General features: G+C 45.9%; 1 protein-coding gene across 1 annotated transcript in view; it reads left to right on the top strand.

Moving 5' to 3' along the window:
- Nucleotides 1–19897, top strand: part of ap4e1 (adaptor related protein complex 4 subunit epsilon 1) — a 44739-nt gene that overhangs the window by 15658 nt on the left and 9184 nt on the right. The window contains exons 11-23 of the mRNA XM_083762845.1: nucleotides 1125–1234; nucleotides 2175–2294; nucleotides 2776–2806; nucleotides 3992–4093; nucleotides 6631–6749; nucleotides 6916–7284; nucleotides 8800–8911; nucleotides 9636–9759; nucleotides 10432–10459; nucleotides 10535–10735; nucleotides 13936–14108; nucleotides 16069–16178; nucleotides 17750–17985. Coding sequence (XP_083618971.1) covers nucleotides 1125–1234; nucleotides 2175–2294; nucleotides 2776–2806; nucleotides 3992–4093; nucleotides 6631–6749; nucleotides 6916–7284; nucleotides 8800–8911; nucleotides 9636–9759; nucleotides 10432–10459; nucleotides 10535–10735; nucleotides 13936–14108; nucleotides 16069–16178; nucleotides 17750–17985 — 1835 coding nt within the window. The remainder of the gene's footprint in view (nucleotides 1–1124; nucleotides 1235–2174; nucleotides 2295–2775; nucleotides 2807–3991; nucleotides 4094–6630; nucleotides 6750–6915; nucleotides 7285–8799; nucleotides 8912–9635; nucleotides 9760–10431; nucleotides 10460–10534; nucleotides 10736–13935; nucleotides 14109–16068; nucleotides 16179–17749; nucleotides 17986–19897) is intronic.

Here is a 19897-nt window from a genome sequence, read left to right on the forward strand (position 1 = left end):
TGTTGTGTGATTGACAGGTATGAATGCATTGACCTGTTGTGTGATTGACAGGTCTGAATGCATAAACCTGTTGTGTGATTGACAGGTCTGTTGTGTGATTGCCAGGTCCTGTTGTGTGATTGACAGGTCTGTTGTTTGATTGACAGGTCCTGTTGTGTGATTGACAGGTCTGTTGTTTGATTGACAGGTCCTGTTGTGTGATTGACAGGTCTGTTGTTTGATTGACAGGTCCTGTTGTGTGATTGACAGGTCTGTTGTGTGATTGACAGGTCTGAAGGTGTTGACCTGTTGTGTGATTGACAGGTCCTGTTGTGTGATTGACAGGTATGTTGTGTGATTGACAGGTCCTGTTGTGTGATTGACAGGTATGTTGTGTGATTGACAGGTATGTTGTGTGATTGACAGGTCTGTTGTGTGATTGACAGGTCTGTTGTGTGATTGACAGGTCTGAAGGCGTTGACCTGTTGTGTGATTGCCAGGTCCTGTTGTGTGATTGACAGGTCCTGTTGTGTGATTGACAGGTCCTGTTGTGTGATTGCCAGGTCCTGTTGTGTGATTGACAGGTCCTGTTGTGTGATTGACAGGTCCTGTTGTGTGATTGACAGGTATGTTGTGTGATTGACAGGTCCTGTTGTGTGATTGACAGGTCTGTTGTTTGATTGACAGGTCCTGTTGTGTGATTGACAGGTCTGTTGTTTGATTGACAGGTCCTGTTGTGTGATTGACAGGTCTGTTGTGTGATTGACAGGTCTGAAGGCGTTGACCTGTTGTGTGATTGACAGGTCCTGTTGTGTGATTGACAGGTCCTGTTGTGTGATTGACAGGTATGTTGTGTGATTGACAGGTATGTTGTGTGATTGACAGGTCTGTTGTGTGATTGACAGGTCTGAAGGCGTTGACCTGTTGTGTGATTGCCAGGTCCTGTTGTGTGATTGACAGGTCCTGTTGTGTGATTGACAGGTCCTGTTGTGTGATTGCCAGGTCCTGTTGTGTGATTGACAGGTCCTGTTGTGTGATTGACAGGTCCTGTTGTGTGATTGACAGGTATGTTGTGTGATTGACAGGTCTGTTGTGTGATTGACAGGTATGTTGTGTGATTGACAGGTCTGTTGTGTGATTGACAGGTCTGAAGGCGTTGACCTATGTGGTTCAACAGGACGTCAACCTGGCCCTGCAGCACCAGATGACCATCATCGAGTGTCTGGACCACTCTGATGTCATCATCAAACGCGAGGTGAGGCGTTGATGATGTCACCTGATGACATCATCAAACGCAAGGTGATGTCACGCTGGAATCAAACGTGTGCCGCGTGACCCCGGTCTACGACTAGTTTCCGCCAAGCGCCGCCCTGCCTGCATTCGATTGGCTGAATGCAAGAACGAGACCCCCTCCCCTCCGGAGCGAACGATGGGGGCGTTCTCACGTTCTAATACAGCTCGATGGCCTATTCTAGCAGGCGGTGCGTCTTGCTAATCATTAGACTCCGCCCCAACCTCCCGGTATCAAATCCCACTGCCGCCACTGTTTTTCCAGAAACCACAGGCTTAATATTATTATTTCTTTGACCAGAGGCGCGACCATCTCAAGCGAAGTTGAGCCACGAGCCAAAGCGCGCGGGTCAAAAGTTGCCGAATGTTGTAAGCTTCAGATATCTAGAACACATATCGAGTCTAGCTAACCCATTTTGGGGCGGGAAACCCTTTTGGTGTTTTAAGCATTATTTTACACTTGCGCTATTGAAAAATAGCAGATCTACAAGCTTGTAGGTCTGCTATTTAAAAAGAATCTTGACAATGTGGCGCAAATCTTTGAATACATATTCTGTCAGAGTGAACGTTTTAAACTCTAATCTTTGCTTCTGTGCGGGTCCCTGGAACAACATATTTTCAGATGGAGGTCACGGGCAAGTTACATTATAATTTTGGGGGTCCTTGACATGAAAATGTTTGAGAACGACGAAACATAGGGTTTTTCAGAAAACTGTCAGGATTTAGAAGACGTTTGTAGAATCGTTCCCAGGTCAAAATGGTTTAAATGTTAAAACGGCTTGCCATAGTGTAAAGACGTAAAGTGTGTTTGTTCTCCGTCCTCCCAGACACTGTCGTACTGAGCGCAGATGGGGTGTTGTGTAAAGACATTAAAGACATAAAAGTTTTGTTTTCCGTCCTCCCAGACTCTGGAGCTGCTCTACCGGATCACCAACGAACAGAACGTGGTCGTCATCGTAGAGAAGATGCTGGACTTCCTCCAGCTGTGCAGAGACGAGTACACTGTCGCCGACCTGGTGGGGAAGGTGGCCGAACTGGCAGAGAAATATCCTTTTTTTATCACACTGTTAGACCTGGTGGGGAAGGTGGCCGAGCTGGCAGAGAAATATCCATTTTTTATCACATTGTTAGACCTGGTGGGGAAGGTGGCCGAGCTGGCAGAGAAATATCCTTTTTTTATCACACTGTTAGACCTGGTGGGGAAGGTGGCCGAACTGGCAGAGAAATATCCTTTTTTTATCACACTGTTAGACCTGGTGGGGAAGGTGGCCGAGCTGGCAGAGAAATATCCTTTTTTTATCACACTGTTAGACCTGGTGGGGAAGGTGGCCGAACTGGCAGAGAAATATCCTTTTTTTATCACACTGTTAGACCTGGTGGGGAAGGTGGCCGAACTGGCAGAGAAATATCCTTTTTTTTATCACACTGTTAGACCTGGTGGGGAAGGTGGCCGAGCTGGCAGAGAAATATCCTTTTTTTATCACACTGTTAGACCTGGTGGGGAAGGTGGCCGAGCTGGCAGAGAAATATCCTTTTTATCAGACAGATTTATCTTTTGGAGGGCGACACCCAAGCGCAACCAAAACGTAAAATCATCTTTTCTTCACTATAGTCTTAGTTTTAGTCATAGTTTTATATATCGTTTTCCTCGGTGACAAAAAAAATTGTCATTGTTTTAGTCGACGGAATCAACAGTGCTTTTGTCACACCCATCATTACTTATTCATGCGTTTGGACAGTCACATAATCCATAATGATGAACGAGGTTTTTTGGGAGCGATCACAGGTTGAACAGCCGATACCGATCTTGTGAAAAGTTGAATATTTCCAAAATTATTATGTCAAAACTGTGTGTGTGTGTGTGAGGAGCAAGGGGAGAATGTTTAGGCCTGTCACAAAGATGCTAAAAATATATTATACTATATATCTGAAGCCCGACACACACCGTCTGCGACCGTCTGCGGCGCGACGCGTTGCCGCGCGTTGCCGCCTGGAAAATAGAACTGGGTTCTATCGGCGCGCCAGGCGACACGGCGCGACGCGGCGGACGGAGCCGGTGTGCGATAGGTTCATTGAAAATAATGGAGGCGGCTGTGTCCGCCGCGCGGCGCCGCGCGGTGGACGCAGCCGGTGTGTGGTGGGCTTGATTGACGTTTATAACACTTAAATGGTATAAATAGAAATGCATAGAGTATTCCTCTGTCATGTTCCTATTATGTTGGCTAGTTGATAAGATTTTTTGTAGGCCTCAAGATCAGGTAGATTATAGTTATAGTCACCAATGTACACAGTTTTTTGAGTGGTGCAACCACTCCAAGGAACAGCTTTGTCCGTGTTCACCTATGTATGTGACGTTCACCTATGAGCATCATATAATGAGTACCAGTAGGGGCACTGTTGCCTGCTAATGAGAGAGGGAGAGAGAGAGAGAGAGGAGGAGGGGGAGAGGGGAGTTGCACCACTCGGTTCACACAGGTGTGATTTTTAAATGTACAAATGTTTATTTAAAAACAATATATATATATTATATATATATTTTTTTTTTCCCATAATAGAATAATAAAACAACCAGTCGACTTGTAAACTAGGCAACAACTCAACTAGTAAAAAATGACCAGAAGTGAATGCCCTAATATACCGTACATGGTGTATTCCTAACATGTGCAGTACTATAATACAGTATAAGTTATGTTCCTATACCATTTAAGTACATATGCTCCAGACAACAGCTGGTTCGTACAGACCATGAACACGGTGTTCACTCTGGGTGGAGACTCCATGCTTCCTGACCTCCACAACAACTTCCTCCGCCTGCTGTCTGACGGTGAGAATGTTAGGGCATTAACATAATAATCGAATAGTCGACTAGTCGACTAGCAAAACACTAGTCGACACTGTTAATTGACATCCGATTATTCGCTAATATTATTTTTAATTATTTTTAATATTTTTTATGATTTTTTTTTTTTTTTTTTTTTGCTTTTCTACAGCAGACATGCAGGCATGCAGCTGTGAGCTCGGTTGTTTTGTTGGTAGTTCGACAACTTCAGTACTAATCCATTCCTGGCTGATTGTTTTCATATCATACAAGCCTACTGTACGTGGGTTTTGCCGTCACCCTCACTCGTCTGACTCGTGTAGGTGTGGTGGGCGGCGTATCGGCGGTGGCACTAGCAGCAGTCAAGACAGTTTTTCTTTGGGAAAAGCATGTGATATGCCTCATAGGCTCATAAGATCAATGGGGACAACTACAGTGTGTAAATACGTTTACTATTGGTGAGTTTATTACTGTAGTTTGTTCAACAAGTTAGATTGGAGACGTGTCGTCGTCCGGTACAGTAAAGTATAGCAGGAGTTCCTCCTCGCTCTGCCCAATAGTATCCAGTTTGGTGACAGTCAAACTACAGTAGCTCTTGCCATGTTTCTTCATGCTTATCCAACAAAAGTCTGCGTGCCGCGTGTGGCATTATTAAAAACAAACAGCGATGCCGCACGAGCGGCACGATCATAGTTCTAATACGTAGCCGCAAAAGACTCGCGATGGAGTTAAGTAGTTGATCATCTGATTCATAGCCTGGCAGCCTGCTAGCTAGCAAACCTCCTCCTTGCTTGTAGCTCCTTCTAAAAACCAAAGGAACTGTGATTGTAACTTGTTGTTGAACATTTAGGGTTGTATGAAAAACATCGCATGGTTCATTGCTCCAGTCTCCACTCTCCAAACATTGTGAACAACGTAACATGCTATGCTTCTCCATAGAACGGTCTTGTGCATAAAAAATAGCAGATCTACAAGCTCACAACGCGTCCATCCGTGAGTCATTGTGGACTTGCAACTTTGACTTGAAACAGCTGAGCTAATTTCGGCCAATCAGAGCGGCATTCAGCGTAATCTAGTAAGAGTGGCAACACTCGCGTTGACTCCCACTGTAACAATGGAATGCGGAAGTGCTCATTCTATCTCAATGGGATAGTTCCAATGTTTGGAACTATAGCCCATAGGAAGTGTGTCGCCACTCTCTTAGTACTATTCCACTCGGCCTGCATTGATAGTGCATTCACCGCTCTGTTTTGCTTCGCTCGCTGGCTGTTTCATAACACGATGTTTTAATGCTTGATTGGATGGAATAAATATCATATTTTACCGCCGACTAATCGACTATAAATCGATTTTGATGGTAGTCGTGTCGACTATCAAAAATCACGTTTGGTTAATGCCCTAGAGAACGTTACTTCATTTTAAACTCCTTCAGTGCCACCTGGTGGTCACCAGTTTAGGCTCTGAGTGCCAATTCTCCCATTATAAAAAAAGAGAGGGTGTTTAAAAAAAATAATAATAATAATAATAATAATTAAATACGTCTTTACGGGCATGACAACCAGTGCATAGTTGATTTAGATACGGCAATACGTCCCTGGCACTTAAACAGTTAAACCATTTAGGCCTGACGTCAAAATAAAAAAAAATCTGAAAAACCTCATGTTTCTATATCAGTGGTTCTCAGTATTTCAAAATATGTTGTTCCAGAAGCAAAGATTTGAGTTAAAAACGTTCACTCTGAAATAATATATATTCAAAGATTTTTCAAAAATAGCAGGCCTACAAGCTCATAGCGCGCCACTCGGTGGCGGGCTATGAGCTTGTAGATCTGCTATTTTTCAATAGCTAAATTATAACATAATGTTTAAAACACCAAAAGGGGTTCCCGCCCAAAATGGGTTTTAACCCATTTAGACCTGAGACCAGATTCTACAAAGGCCTTCTGAATCCTGACGGTTTTCTAAAAAAAACATGTTTCTATGTAGGTCGTTCTCAAACATTTTCACGTCATGGACCCCCAAAAATTATCTGTATTTGGCCGCCGACCCCCCCATCTGAAAATATGTTGTTCCAGGGACCCCTCAGAAGCAAAGATTTTAGTTAAATTCCAACTTTTTCACTGTTGCTTGTAGATCTGCTATTTTTCAATAGCCAAAGTATAACCTAATGCTTAAAACACCAAAAGGGGTTCCCGCCCCAAATGGGTTTTAAGCCATGTAACACAGCCATGCAAAGTTACATTGGCGGCTATGAGGTGGCGAAATCTTGTGTACTCCAGGACCGCCATACAATGATTTTCTAATGGGAAACACCTTTAGTTTGAAAGACATTTCACTCGGAAACTGAGAGTCGGAAAGAGAACAAGGCACGACATGTAAACACTTCTGGCGAGAGGTAAACAGCGTGTGCTTGTGCTATAATGATACTAAAGTGTGTGTACTGCGTGTGTGTGTGTAAAGTATGGTGGCACTGGGAACTTCATCAATGCTAACTGCTAGCCAGCAATAAAATAATGAATGTGTTGTTGTGTTGTTGACATGCAGGGACGGACAGCGTCGAGGACACAGAGCTGAGGACGCTGGCTGTGGAATCGTACGTGTCTCTTCTTCAGGAAGACACTGTTCACACACTGCCTCAGCCCTTCCTGCAGGTCATCAGCTGGGTGAGATACGCACGCACGCACACACACACACACACACACACACACACACACACACACACACACACACACACACACACACACACACACACACAATTAGGACGTTAGTTTTTCTCCCCGACAGCAGCTATCTCCAGTGGCTCTCATTGTGCGTTCTCCCCACCACCAGGTTCTAGGGGAGTACTCCCCCCTGGTGGAGGGCTTCCAGACGGTCACGGTGCTCCGACTGCTGCTCAGGCTGCTGGACATGAAGCAGAGCAGCGGTGACACCAGGATCTGGGCCCTGGCGGCCATGTGCAAGCTGCAGTGTGGTGGTGGTGGTGGTGGTGGTGGTGGTGGTGGGGGCCCTGCTGCTGCGGGCGGCCTGGGGGGCCCTCAGGGTCTGGGTCTCCTGCAGGACGTGTGCGAGCGCTACGCTGCCTCCCTGGACACCGTGCTCAGGCAGAAGGTCCACGAGCTACAGGTCCTCGGCCTGGAGGAGCCGGAGCTCCGGGCCGGGGTCCTCCTGAGCACCCTGCCGCCGGATGAGCCCCTGGAGGTACTGTACGCTACTGTACAGTATGTAACACACACACACACCAGTGTTGTTTTCGTCGACTAAAGCTAAGACGAAAAATGTTCGTCGACTACCTTTTTTTCACTGCAGGAAACTAAATGAAAACTATGCTATGGTGACAAAAAACTACGACCAAGGGCTCCATTTTCGTCACCGCTAAACCCCTTATCCCTAAACTTCTTTGCCTTTTTTACTATTTTGCTAAACACTTTTGAATAGTTGAAATGGCCAGTCTACAAGCTCACAACGTGTCAATGTAGATTGGCTAGTTGAACTATTCAAAAATGTTGTTCAAAATAGTAAAAAAAGGCAAAGAAGTTTAAGGGGTTTAGCGGTGACGAAAATGGAGCCCTAAATGTATAGACAATTTCGTCAACAAATACAAACTGGACTAAAACGTTAGGAAGGGACTAGTGGACAAGAGTTAAAGTAAACAGTAGTAGTAGTAAGAGTAAAAAAGTAAAGTAAAGTAATTTTACACTTTGTTGCAAGCTGAAACAAATGCAGAATTAGTCGACTAAACTAGACTAAACACTAAAACATTCCAGGTGACTAGAATATGACTAAAACTAAATGGAGTTTCATTCCGAAGACTAAACAAAAAATATAAACTTTCTGCCAAAAACAACACTGCCTCACACCCTGAAGGCTGTTTGTGGCGATAGCTTATCACCGCGCTGTCGTTTTGAACCCATTTAGACCTGAGGACGATTCTACAAAATGTCTTCTAAATCCTGACAGTTTTCTGAAAAACCCCATGTTTCTGTGTCAGTCGTTCTCAAACATTTTCATGTGAAGGACCCAAAAATGTAGTTCCAGGGACCCCCCTCCCCAAGAAGCAAAGATTTGAGTTAAAAGCGTTCTCTCTGCCCAGGCGGTGGCGTAACCGTCTGGGCACCCGACTGGTAATCCAGTCGCAGTGTGCCGCGGGTTCGACTCCCGAGCCCGACACGGCCTTTACTGCATGTCTTCCCCCATCTCTCTCCCGTTTCCTGTCAGCCTACTGTCTGTCCCTTCAAAAAACAATAAAAGGCGTAAGCCGCAAAAAAATATCTTAAAAAAAAAAAAAAAAAAAGCGTTCTCTCTGCAAGAAAATACATTCAAAGATTTGCGCCACATTTTCACGATTTTCCAAAGAAATAGCAGACCTTACAAGCTCGTAGCGCGGCACTCGGGGGTGCCGCGCTACGAGCTGGTAGATCTGCTATTTTTCAACAGCTAAATTATAACCTAATGCTTAAAACACCAAAAGGGGTTCCCGCCCAGAATGCATGGGTTGGAAAACTACAACATTACATCAGTCGCCGCGGTGATCGGCTATCACCCCGGACACAGACACGTCTCTCTGTTGTTACTATCAGACACGTCCTTTCACTCTGGAGCTATCACCCCGTTCACTGATTGGTCTAGAAGTTGGGTTTGGGCGGATTTGGCAGGCACGGGGGTTTTGCAGGGAGGCGGAGTCAATGATTAACATGGTATCTGTGTGTATTCCAGGTGGATTCCTCGCTGTCGTTTTTAGACGGCTTCGTGTCGGAGGCGTTGGCGGCGGGGGCCGCGCCCTACAAACCCCCCCACCAGAGGCGAGAGGAACTGACCCAAAACAAAGGTAAATAACTGGAGTCTGGAGATGACTTCACTTTATTTGTGTTACACTTGATTGGCTGAAGGGGTTGTCTGTCAAACGCCCTAGTCCCGCCTCCAACCATGCATCTTAGCAGGGTCCAGACTCCACATACATGAATGGGAATGCAATTTCAGGGGGGGGGGTCCACTACGAGGTCATTCGTCAGGAGTGGATCAAAGCAAAATGGCGAGGATTTCAAGGAAAATCTGGAGCCAATCTGAACCAATAAATACAAAAGTGTACAGACTAGCATCACCTAACAGCTCTTTAGCCTGTGATCTCACGGTCTCTGCAGCTCTGCACGGTGCTAAGGCTTTGTCGGCGTACATTTGTATGTTTTTCTTCCTCTCAAAAGTGGAGCCAAACTATGTCATGTTGTAGTATTGTTTTGTAGTCATCAGGATGATATCGTTGCGTCATGTTGTAGTCATTGTTTTGTAGTCATCAGGCAGGAACAATCAAACGGAACTTCCTTTTCTCTCCAACCGGAAGAATAACGATAAAAGCTCTCGTAGCCTTTGTGACTTTCATTGAGAAAAATCGGTTTGAGGGACTACTGTACAAAACAATACTACAACATGACGTAGCGATATTATCATCCGCTCCCGACCGGTTCATGAATCCGAAATGGAATGTTGCCCAGGCTAGAGACATTCAGTCTGGTGTTTATATGGTGTTTATATTGTTGTTGTTGTTGTTTCCTCAGTAAACCTGGAGCCGTACAGTCTGTCTCTGTCCGTCAGCCTGTCAGCAGACGGCCAGTCTCCCAGCATGCTGTCTGTGAGCTCTGGACTGTCTGGAAACAGCACTGAAGTCTCTCACACAGCAGGGTAGGTAGGAACTGACCAATCACACAGGAGGTATAGGTCGGAACCCACCAATAACAGAGGAGGGTAGGTAGGAACCGACCAATCAGAAAGGAGGGTAGGTAGAACTGACCTATAACAGAACGGTAGGTAGGAACCGACCAATCAGAGAGGAGGGTAGGCAGAACCGACCAAAAACAGAGGAGGGTAGGTAGGAACCGACCAATAACAGAGGAGGGTAGGTAGGAACTGACCAATCAGAGTGGAGCTCGTGTAGGTAGGAACAGCACTGAACCAGTATTAAATAGACGATGATCACATTAGCTATTGCCGATTCTTGCTGTGTGTGCTGTCTATCGTGGCGGTATAGCCGACAGCGCAGGATTTTTACTGGCGGTTACATTCCCGCTAGAAACAGACTATCGAAATATGAGTGACTGACTGTCGTAACGATACAGAGGCACCTCCACCGGCAATATAGCCGAGACGGTTTTGGTTATTTTTGGTCGTCAATTCTCATACGAGACGATTTTAAGATGACCCCGTGTTATTCTCCATAGAGAAAAACGTCCTTGAACCAGGGGGAATGAGCGAGTGACGTCAGCGCTTCGGCGCTTTATTGTGAAATGTATTTAATTTATTTTTTTCTTTTTATCACGATAAACGATACCAACGCTTATCGTCCCCCTTATCCAGGTCTGGCAGCGGTCTGAAGCTGGACGGGGTGAGGAGGGTGTGGGGGAGGGAGGGCTACCTGCAGTCTCCTCCTCCTCCACCAGGGGGCAGGGGGGAGGAGGGCTACCTGGAGGAGGAGGTGGTGCCCTGCAGTCCACCAACACCAACACCAGGGGGAGCTCCGGGTTCTCCTGACGGCACCGCAGGAGGAGGAGGGCCACAGCGGGCCACCCTCCCTGGCGGAGACCGGCGGGAGAAGCAGAGGCAACAGCTGGCCTCATCGCTGTTCGTCGGCCTGGGGTCATCGCAGAGCTCTGTGTGTCTGGTGAGCCACTGTTGTTTCTATTTTAGTTTTAGTCATAATAAGTCTCTTGGAATAGTTTTTATTTGGTTTCAGTCACATTTTAGTCACCCGGAATGCATGTAGAGCTGCTATTTTCAGCATGCAACTAATTGTAAAATGACTTATACTGGATCTCTTGTCCACTAGTTCCTTCCTAACATTTTAGTCTAGTTTTTGTTGACAAAATTGTCAATATATTGTGTCTTAGTTTTAGTCATCATAGCTTAGTTTTTATTTAGTTTCCATTTAGTTTTCGTCAGTGGAAAAATGTAGTTGGCGAACGTTTTTCGTCTTAGTTTTATTCGATGAAATCAACACTGCTGGTGAGTTGAGAGCTGTGTGTGTGTCTGGTGAGTTGAGAGCTCTGTGTGTGTGGTGAGTTGAGAGCTCTGTGTGTGTCTGGTGAGTTGAGAGCTCTGTGTGTGTCTGGTGAGTTGAGAGCTCTGTGTGTGTGGTGAGTTGAGAGCTCTGAGTGTGTGGTGAGTTGAGAGCTCTGTGTGTGTGTGGTGAGTTGAGAGCTCTGTGTGTGTCTGGTGAGTTGAGAGCTCTGTGTGTGTGTGTGGTGAGTTGAGAGCTCTGTGTGTGTGTGTGGTGAGTTGAGAGCTCTGTGTGTGTGGTGAGTTGAGAGCTCTGTGTGTGTCTGGTGAGTTGAGAGCTCTGTGTGTGTGTGTTTGGTGAGTTGAGAGCTCTGTGTGTGTCTGGTGAGTTGAGAGCTCTGTGTGTGTGTGTGGTGAGTTGAGAGCTCTGTGTGTGTGTGGTGAGTTGAGAGCTCTGTGTGTGTCTGGTGAGTTGAGAGCTCTGTGTGTGTGGTGAGTTGAGAGCTCTGTGTGTGTGTCTGGTGAGTTGAGAGCTCTGTGTGTGTGGTGAGTTGAGAGCTCTGTGTGTGTCTGGTGAGTTGAGAGCTCTGTGTGTGTCTGGTGAGTTGAGAGCTCTGTGTGTGTGGTGAGTTGAGAGCTCTGTGTGTGTCTGGTGAGTTGAGAGCTCTGTGTGTGTCTGGTGAGTTGAGAGCTCTGTGTGTGGTGAGTTGAGAGCTGTGTGTGTGTGTCTGGTGAGTTGAGAGCTCTGTGTGTGTCTGGTGAGTTGAGAGCTCTGTGTGTGTGTCTGGTGAGTTGAGAGCTCTGTGTGTGTCTGGTGAGTTGAGAGCTCTGTGTGTGTCTGGTGAGTTGAGAGCTCTGTGTGTGTCTGGTGAGTTGAGAGCTCTGTGTGTGTCTGGTGAGTTGAGAGCTCTGTGTGTGTCTGGTGAGTTGAGAGCTCTGTGTGTGTGTGGTGAGTTGAGAGCTCTGTGTGTGTGTGTCTGGTGAGTTGAGAGCTCTGTGTGTGTCTGGTGAGTTGAGAGCTCTGTGTGTGGTGAGTTGAGAGCTGTGTGTGTGTGTCTGGTGAGTTGAGAGCTCTGTGTGTGTCTGGTGAGTTGAGAGCTCTGTGTGTGTGTCTGGTGAGTTGAGAGCTCTGTGTGTGTCTGGTGAGTTGAGAGCTCTGTGTGTGGTGAGTTGAGAGCTGTGTGTGTGTCTGGTGAGTTGAGCGCTCTGTGTGTGTCTGGTGAGTTGAGAGCTCTGTGTGTGTGTCTGGTGAGTTGAGAGCTCTGTGTGTGTCTGGTGAGTTGAGAGCTCTGTGGCTGCATCCGAATTGCTAGGGTTGTTCTCTACTCCCTACCCCCCATACGGGGATCCAGACTCTAGTGGACTCTATAGTGATGATTTCGGACAATACTCCCTGTATGGGGAGCACCGACTCTGATGTCAATATCGGTAGAGGGCGCTGTAGGTCCGCGGGAACCCCTGAGAACCCCCTGAGAACCCCTGGATTAGGGTGATGTAAAACAAACGTGGCACCACGAACATTAAATTATCTTAATTGTTAATGGAGAGTTTCGCACAAGCTGTTTTCTTACTGTATATGAAGACACGTATCCATTCGTCATTGGAAAAAAAATAAAAAGAAGAAAAACATGCCGAGCATTCCAAACCAAATTAGCGGGTTTACCTTCCGGGTGGAGGTGGACCAACCGCTAGAACTCTTATTCAATCGCGCAATTTGTTTTAGTTTTTGTTTAGATCTGTTCTAGATGATATGACAGGTTAGTCCATGCAGTGTTGTTCCTGTTCTACGTGTGCTGACGTTAGACCCCTCCTACGCTTTTCTTAAAGGATTTTGATTTGATTTTGTAAAAACAACGGTTGGGAAGAAATTCCCCTTTAAAACAGGATCAGTGCCATAGCCGTAAAGACGAGCTTACCTTTACTCTGTCCAGCATGCCAGAGCCATAAAGGCTTGATTCGCATAAAATATAGCATGTCGCGTGACTTTCACTTCCGGTTCAAAGCTAATGTGGATCAGAAAAAACAATAAAAGTGTTTTTCCTGAACGGAAATGGCAGCTTCCATTTGCTGCTTTCTTTTGTTTTAGGAATTTTAGCTCTTTTTGACAGGGGGGCGGGGGCATTCGAGCATGGGGCTAAATATGTATTTTTTTACAAAATCTTATGGTGATTTATTTTTTTATTATTTACTATAGTCCCAATAAACCCCAGGAAATTACATCTGACCACAGAAGTTCACAGGATCTACTGAATGAGGGCCACTGGGGGAAGGCTTATACTGTGTGTATAGGCTCAATATGTCAGTTTGTCACATTCAATATATCCTGTGATCTTTTGTGGCCAGATGCAATTTCTTGGGGTCTAGTAGGACTATAGTAAATAATAAAAAGATAAATCGCCATAACATTTTGTAAAAAAAATACATACAGTATTTAGCCCCATGCTCGAATGCCCCCTCCCCCCTGTCAAAAACTGCGAAAATCCCTAAAACAAATTGCGCAAATCTTTGAATACATAATTACATATTCTTTCAGAGCTCAAATCTTTGCTTCTGGGGGGGGGGGCGGGGGGGTCCCTGGAACAACACACTTTCAGATGGGGGTCGGCGGCCACATACACATATTTTTGGGGGTCCTTGACATGAAAGTTTGAGAACTACTGATATAGAATTATGGGTTTATATATCTGAGGGTTTCTATGGGTTTCTATATTGGGTCAAGACATTTGTAGAATCGTCCTCAGGTCTAAATGGGTTAATGGAGTATGCAGTGTTTCTATATTGCGGTATTGCTACTTTTACTAAAAGAAAAAGTGAGTACTTTTTCCGGGACTAACGCGGTGGTGCTGTTCCTCTTCTCACCACCAGATGGGGCGCTCCGAGCCCACGCCCCCGCAGCGCTTCCCAAGAGGAGGAGGAGCCAAAGGTCAGGGGTCGTCGACAGTCTCCTCCCACTCCTCTAACGACGTGGAGGATCGCACTGACACGGCCCGACACGCCCACCCCGCAGTTGACACGCCTCCCAATGACCCCCGGCCAAGGTTAGAATAGTTTTTCTTTTTCTTTTTTTCATTATAGTATGGTTTTAGTTCGTTTGCATTGCGTTAGTTTGGCTGTCTGGCTGGGTATGAGCATGAAAATAGCATGGTTGTTTTTCACCACTTGTGCGCAACCTAACACACACACAAACACACATGCACATATTAAACACTTTTAGTGCCGGAAGTGCATCAAAATAGGAGCTCTGGGGTGCCGGAGTTGTCTGATCGCTTTTACTCTGAAAGCCATGAACCGGAAACACTTTCCTAAAAAAGTTGACTTGACAGAGTTGACCTAACATCCCGATCGTTTAAATTTATACGATATATGATCCAAAAAGCGTTCATATTTTGCGGGAGAGACAGATGAGGAGCAGAAATGAAGCGCTAGCATATCGATCCATTCATCACCACGGAGAGCACCCTGGATTAGGAGATACGAGTCATTCTTTCCACCGCGCTAACATGCGAGTCAATGACAAGCTCACATTGCACAGAGCGTTAGCCTACGGCAAGCGAAAAGTGAAATGCCAAAAAAAATAATAGGAAAAATTCTGAATATTCTTATCTCGCCCCGTATCATTGAGGATGCGCTAGGACGTACACAGACGTCCAAGGCACTATTCTTTTCTAATCCTTATGACGGCCTCATGCGTCGTATGTAAAGATTGTGTTAACTGTATATATGATGATTTCAGGTGTGCCAGTACAGTACAGTGACAGTACAGTACAGTACAGTACAGTAGAGGGTAAGGTTGGGCGATATGCCAATTGTTTTCAACCGCCAATCGTCTGACCAATATTCGCCGATTGACGGTGTATTCGTGTCATAAAAGTAGAGTGAGAACAGCTCACTGCAGGTCGCAAAAAAGCCAGATCTACAAGCTCTCAAGGCGCCGCGTCCTGCCTGTTTTCGCAGCTCCGTTCGCTAGGTGTTGAGAGCTTGTAGATCAGTCTGTTTCTGCAGACTGCAGCGCAGCTGCGCAGCCAGGGTAACTTGCTCCCTTGACTCCCCGCACCGGTCGTCGGAGGGAGCAGCGGAGCCCACAAGCTGCTGTGGCCGGGCTGATCCACACAGGCTCTCAAGGCATCGCGTCCTGCCTGTTTTTGCAGTGCCGTTCGCTACGCGTTGAGAGCTTGTAGATCTGTCTATTTTTGCAGCGCTGGTGTCGGGGTCCGTTCATGTTGTCAATAAAAATAACTTAGATTACAGGCGGAGATGAAGTTCAATCAGTGGGTTGCACCAGTATTGGCTACACGCTAAGCTAATCGCTAAGCTAATGAATGATCCCCGAGCCTATACACTAACACTAGTAGACAGTTTTTTTATTTTCCCCCCCGCCACTCACGGGTGGCGCATTGGGATTGTGATGAGACACGAGACAGCAGTGTGCATTCTGTTGTGACTGTATATTATTAAACTGCATGGGTCTGGACTCCGGAGCTTAAACAACATGTAGGCTACAGGGCTTCCAGGCAGTCACCCAGCCTTTACTCTGGCTGGCGGCTGCCGTAAGTGCCGTGCCCCGGTGCCCGATGCTGCTGACAGTGCTGAGTGCGGGGACTGAGCATACATTATAACGGAGGAGGTGATTTCCACCCGGCCGCTGTTACTACTTTGCTGGGCCAAATTGATTCACATGTTGCTCACACTTTACAGGTTATCTGGGCTAAATCGTCCCGAGAAATCGCCTAATAAAAATATTCGGCGATTGGATTCGTATATTCGCGATTGACGATGTATTCGTATCGTCACCCAACCCTAGTAGAGGGTACAGTAGACTAGGGACCGGCACATGGTAACTGTCATTTCTCAACCGTTTCGGACTCGGGGTGGCACGCCGGAACCTGGGAGTCTGGTTTAGTTAGTTATCTTTTTTTTTTTTTGTTCAGTTAAGGAAATGCTTTCAATTTTTGTTTTCGTTATTTTTATTAACTCTAATAACCTTTTCCCCCGACACAGCCACCCAGCTCTGGAAGACCCTCCTCCCACTGACCCCAGAATACACGCCCACCCCTCTGTAGCTCCGCCTCCCACTGACCCTAGACACACCCACCCCGCTCTGGACCAAGGTTTGTACCGCAAAAATAAATGGAGTAGATCTTGAGCTGTGCTTTAAAAATGTCTACAGAGAGAGTTTGTTCCACGCTGTCGGCCCGTAGAAGCAGGAAGCTGCTTGACCGCGTGTTTTTTTAGTTATTATTCTTATTATTGTTAGTATTCGACTTCGACCATGATGATAGGTGACGGTCCGAGTGAGCAAAATGTTACATTCCAGCCTTGGCAATACGCCTGCAAGGTCATCGAGGCCAAGGCCAAGTGCTAACGGCAAGTGACTGCACTATACGTGCTAACCAAGTCGCTAACACGGCGTTCATTCGATCAGACATGCGGCCGCCAGCGGACCTGTCCTCCAGGCTCCAGAGCAGGGGTGGGCAAATGGAGGCCCGGGGGCCACATGCGCCCCCCACCTTCACTTAATGCGGCCCTCAGGTTAATGTCAGAATACTGATATAATATTGGTTTCAGCTGTTTACAATTCCACAACATGCAAACATGACCCGCTTTAATTACTTCAGTCGGAATTAGTAGCTCAATGCTCAACACAAGTATAATTAAAGGCATTTGTAATTACATAAAAAATTTAATTTTCAGGATTCCAATTCAAAAAGAGCAATTCGAATATGGCAAAAATAGCCCATCACAAGCTTGTAGATCGGCTATTTTTGCTACGACAGTAATATATGGCCCTAGGGAGTGAGTGTAGAAATATAGTGGCCCTCTCCATCGTCAAAGTTGCCCACGCCTGCTCCAGAGCATGCATGGGCAACTGGCCGCCCGGTGGCCACATGTGGCCCGCAGGTTTATATCGGAATACTGATTATTGATTCCAGCTGTTACAATTCAAACATTTAAACATGACCCGCTTTAATTACTTCAGTCTGTATTAGTAGCTTACTGACCAGTATTCAAATGTCATTGTCTTTTATTATATCCAATGTATTTGCATTTAAGTTCATAAAGTTAACATACGTATAACGAAATGGATTTGAAATTAAATGAAAAGAAAATCACTTTTCAGGATTCCAATTCAAAAATAGCCAAGAAAATAATAATACAGGGTTTCAATTCAAATATAGCTCAAAATGTATAAGCTCAAATTGTGTCACGCTGTAGATCTGCTAGTTTTGCTACGGCAGTAATATGCAGTGTGGCCCTCTGGAGTGAGTGAGGAGATATAGTGGCCCTCTGGAGTGAGTGTGGAAATATAGTGGCCCTCTGGAGTGAGTGTGGAAATATAGTGGCCCTCTGGAGTGAGTGTGGAAATATAGTGGCCCTCTGGAGTGAGTGTGGAAATATAGTGGCCCTCTGGAGTGAGTGAGGAGATATAGTGGCCCTCTGGAGTGAGCGTGGAGATATAGTGGCCCTCTGGAGTGAGCGTGGATATATAGTGGCCCTCTGGAGTGAGTGTGGAACTATAGTGGCCCTCTGGAGTGAGTGTGGAAATATAGTGGCCCTCTGGAGTGAGTGTGGAAATGTAGTGGCCCTCTGGAGTGAGCGTGGAGATATAGTGGCCCTCTGGAGTGAGCGTGGAGATATATTGGGCCTATCCATGGTAAAAGCTACCCATCCCTTTCTCCAGGCGACCTGTCCCGTCTCCAGCCTCCATCGGACCTCTCCCGTCTTCGGCGCTCGGACATCGTGCCGCTGTGCTCCTCGGGCCAGGGAGGAGGAGGAGGGGGCGGCGGGGGCACCGTGTCCGTGTCGGGCTGCCACGTCTACGGAGAGGACGAGCTGCTGCTGCTGCTGTTCCTCTCCAACGCCTCGGACGCCCCTGTCCCGCACGTCCACCTGGACGTCTCGTCCTCACAGCTACAGGTACGGTGCCACGCAGTGTTGTTTTTGGCAGCGAATTTTAGTTTTAGTCATATAGTCTCTTGAATAGTTTTCATTTAGTTTTAGTCACCCGGAATGTTTTAGTGTTAGTCTAGTTTTAGTCGACTAAATATCATGAGATTTTAGTCGACTAAATCTACAGTTGATTCACTTCGAACAAAATGTATTTTTGCCTTGATGCCGTCGTAATGGCTGATTTTACGCTACTGAAAATAGCTGATCTGCAAGCTCACAAGCTTGTGAGCTTGTAGATCTGCTATTTTCAGCATGCAACCAAGTGTAAAATGACTTATACTGGATCTCTTGTCCACCAGTCCTAGTTCCTAACATTTTAGTCTAGTTTTTATTCGTTGATGAAATTGTCAGTATATTTAGTCTTAGTTTTAGTCGTCGTAGCTTAGTTTTCATTTAGTTTCCATTTAGTCGTCGTCAGTGGAAAAAGATAGTCGAAGTCTTAGTTTTAGTCAACGAAACAACACTGTTGAGCAAGTATAACCCATTTAGACCTGAGGACGATTCTACAAAATGCCTTCTAAATCCTGAAAGATTAAAAAAAAAAAAAAAATCAAATGTGTGTCAGTGGTTCTCAACAATTTCATGTCAAGGAGCCCCAGAATTATCTGGATTTGGCCGCCGACCTCCATTTGAAAATATGTAGTTCCAGGGACCTCCTCCACAGAAGCAAAGATTTGAGTTAAAAAATGTTCGCTCTGAAAGAATATATATTCAAAGATTTGCAGCACATTTTCACGATATTTAACACAATCCCTACTTTTGGCAGAATGCTCCGCCATAAGGTCTGTAATAACCTTCCGCTCGTGTCGGAATGCTCCGTCAGATTAGCTTTATTATGGATATCAATCCGCGTCGCTGAGAACTATTTTTTCATTATTATTTTGGCACGGCCTTTCCTTCTTTAGCGATCCTAGACCGGATTGCGCATGCGCGCTGCCGTCCAACTCCCATTATACAGGCAGACTAAAAGCTGAATAACTCCTAATCTACGGAGCTCTACATGGTTTGGTCAATTAGCGCGATGTTCGGAGGTCTTTGCTGATTATCCGGTGGTCTAGATGGAAACATTGGTGCTTTCTAGAGCAAGGATGGCTATATTTTAGCTCGCTAGCATTGACCAGGGGGGCAGTCAGCCAGATATTTCGTGAAGCCTCATTTGAAATCGGTAGTTCATATAATGGCCTGTTGTGTCGCTGGACTGGACCCAAAAAGCCCCATAGCTCCATAGAGGCCCATGTATTTTGGCCCAACTTCACCTAGACTGTATTACCTTAATAAACATGGTCATGAATACTTTCTTCTTCCAGTCACTAGTTTAAAGTCTCATTTCTAATGTCATAATATTCTTTTTGGAAAATTATGGTCCCATTAATTAAAAAAATGACCATAAAGAAAAAAAACCATCGCGTATGTTCTGAGGGGCGTGGCTACCATTACAGTCTATGATCGGGATTCCCCTCCCACTCGAGTCAAAATAAAAACCAACGGAGAAGAAGGGGGGAAGTCCCGCCTCGTTGTCTGGGCAGCCAATGACCAGCTGGTATACAAAACGGAGCCAGCCAATGGCCAGCTGGTACCAAAGATGGCGACTTACATCAGGAATTAGCATATTATTACAGGCTTCATTTTACGTTCATGTTAGACCCGGGGAACGCTTTGTCCATATTTTTTACAGTCTATGGCATTGACGCTATTTATTTAGCACAAGATGGACGCCCACAACATCCGTTTCTGTGCTGCGTGCGCAACCTCTAAATCGCCCCCACAGACCGTGGCAGTCAGAAGTTGGATTTGCGTCCAGCAGGTGGCAGCCAAACGGTTAAAAGTCTTGCAACTCGCCAAAAATAGCAGATCTACAAGAATCATTTGGGGACCCACA

Source organism: Protomyctophum parallelum (assembly GCF_964188405.1).
Source record: "Protomyctophum parallelum genome assembly, chromosome: 4".
NCBI lineage: Eukaryota > Metazoa > Chordata > Actinopteri > Myctophiformes > Myctophidae > Protomyctophum > Protomyctophum parallelum.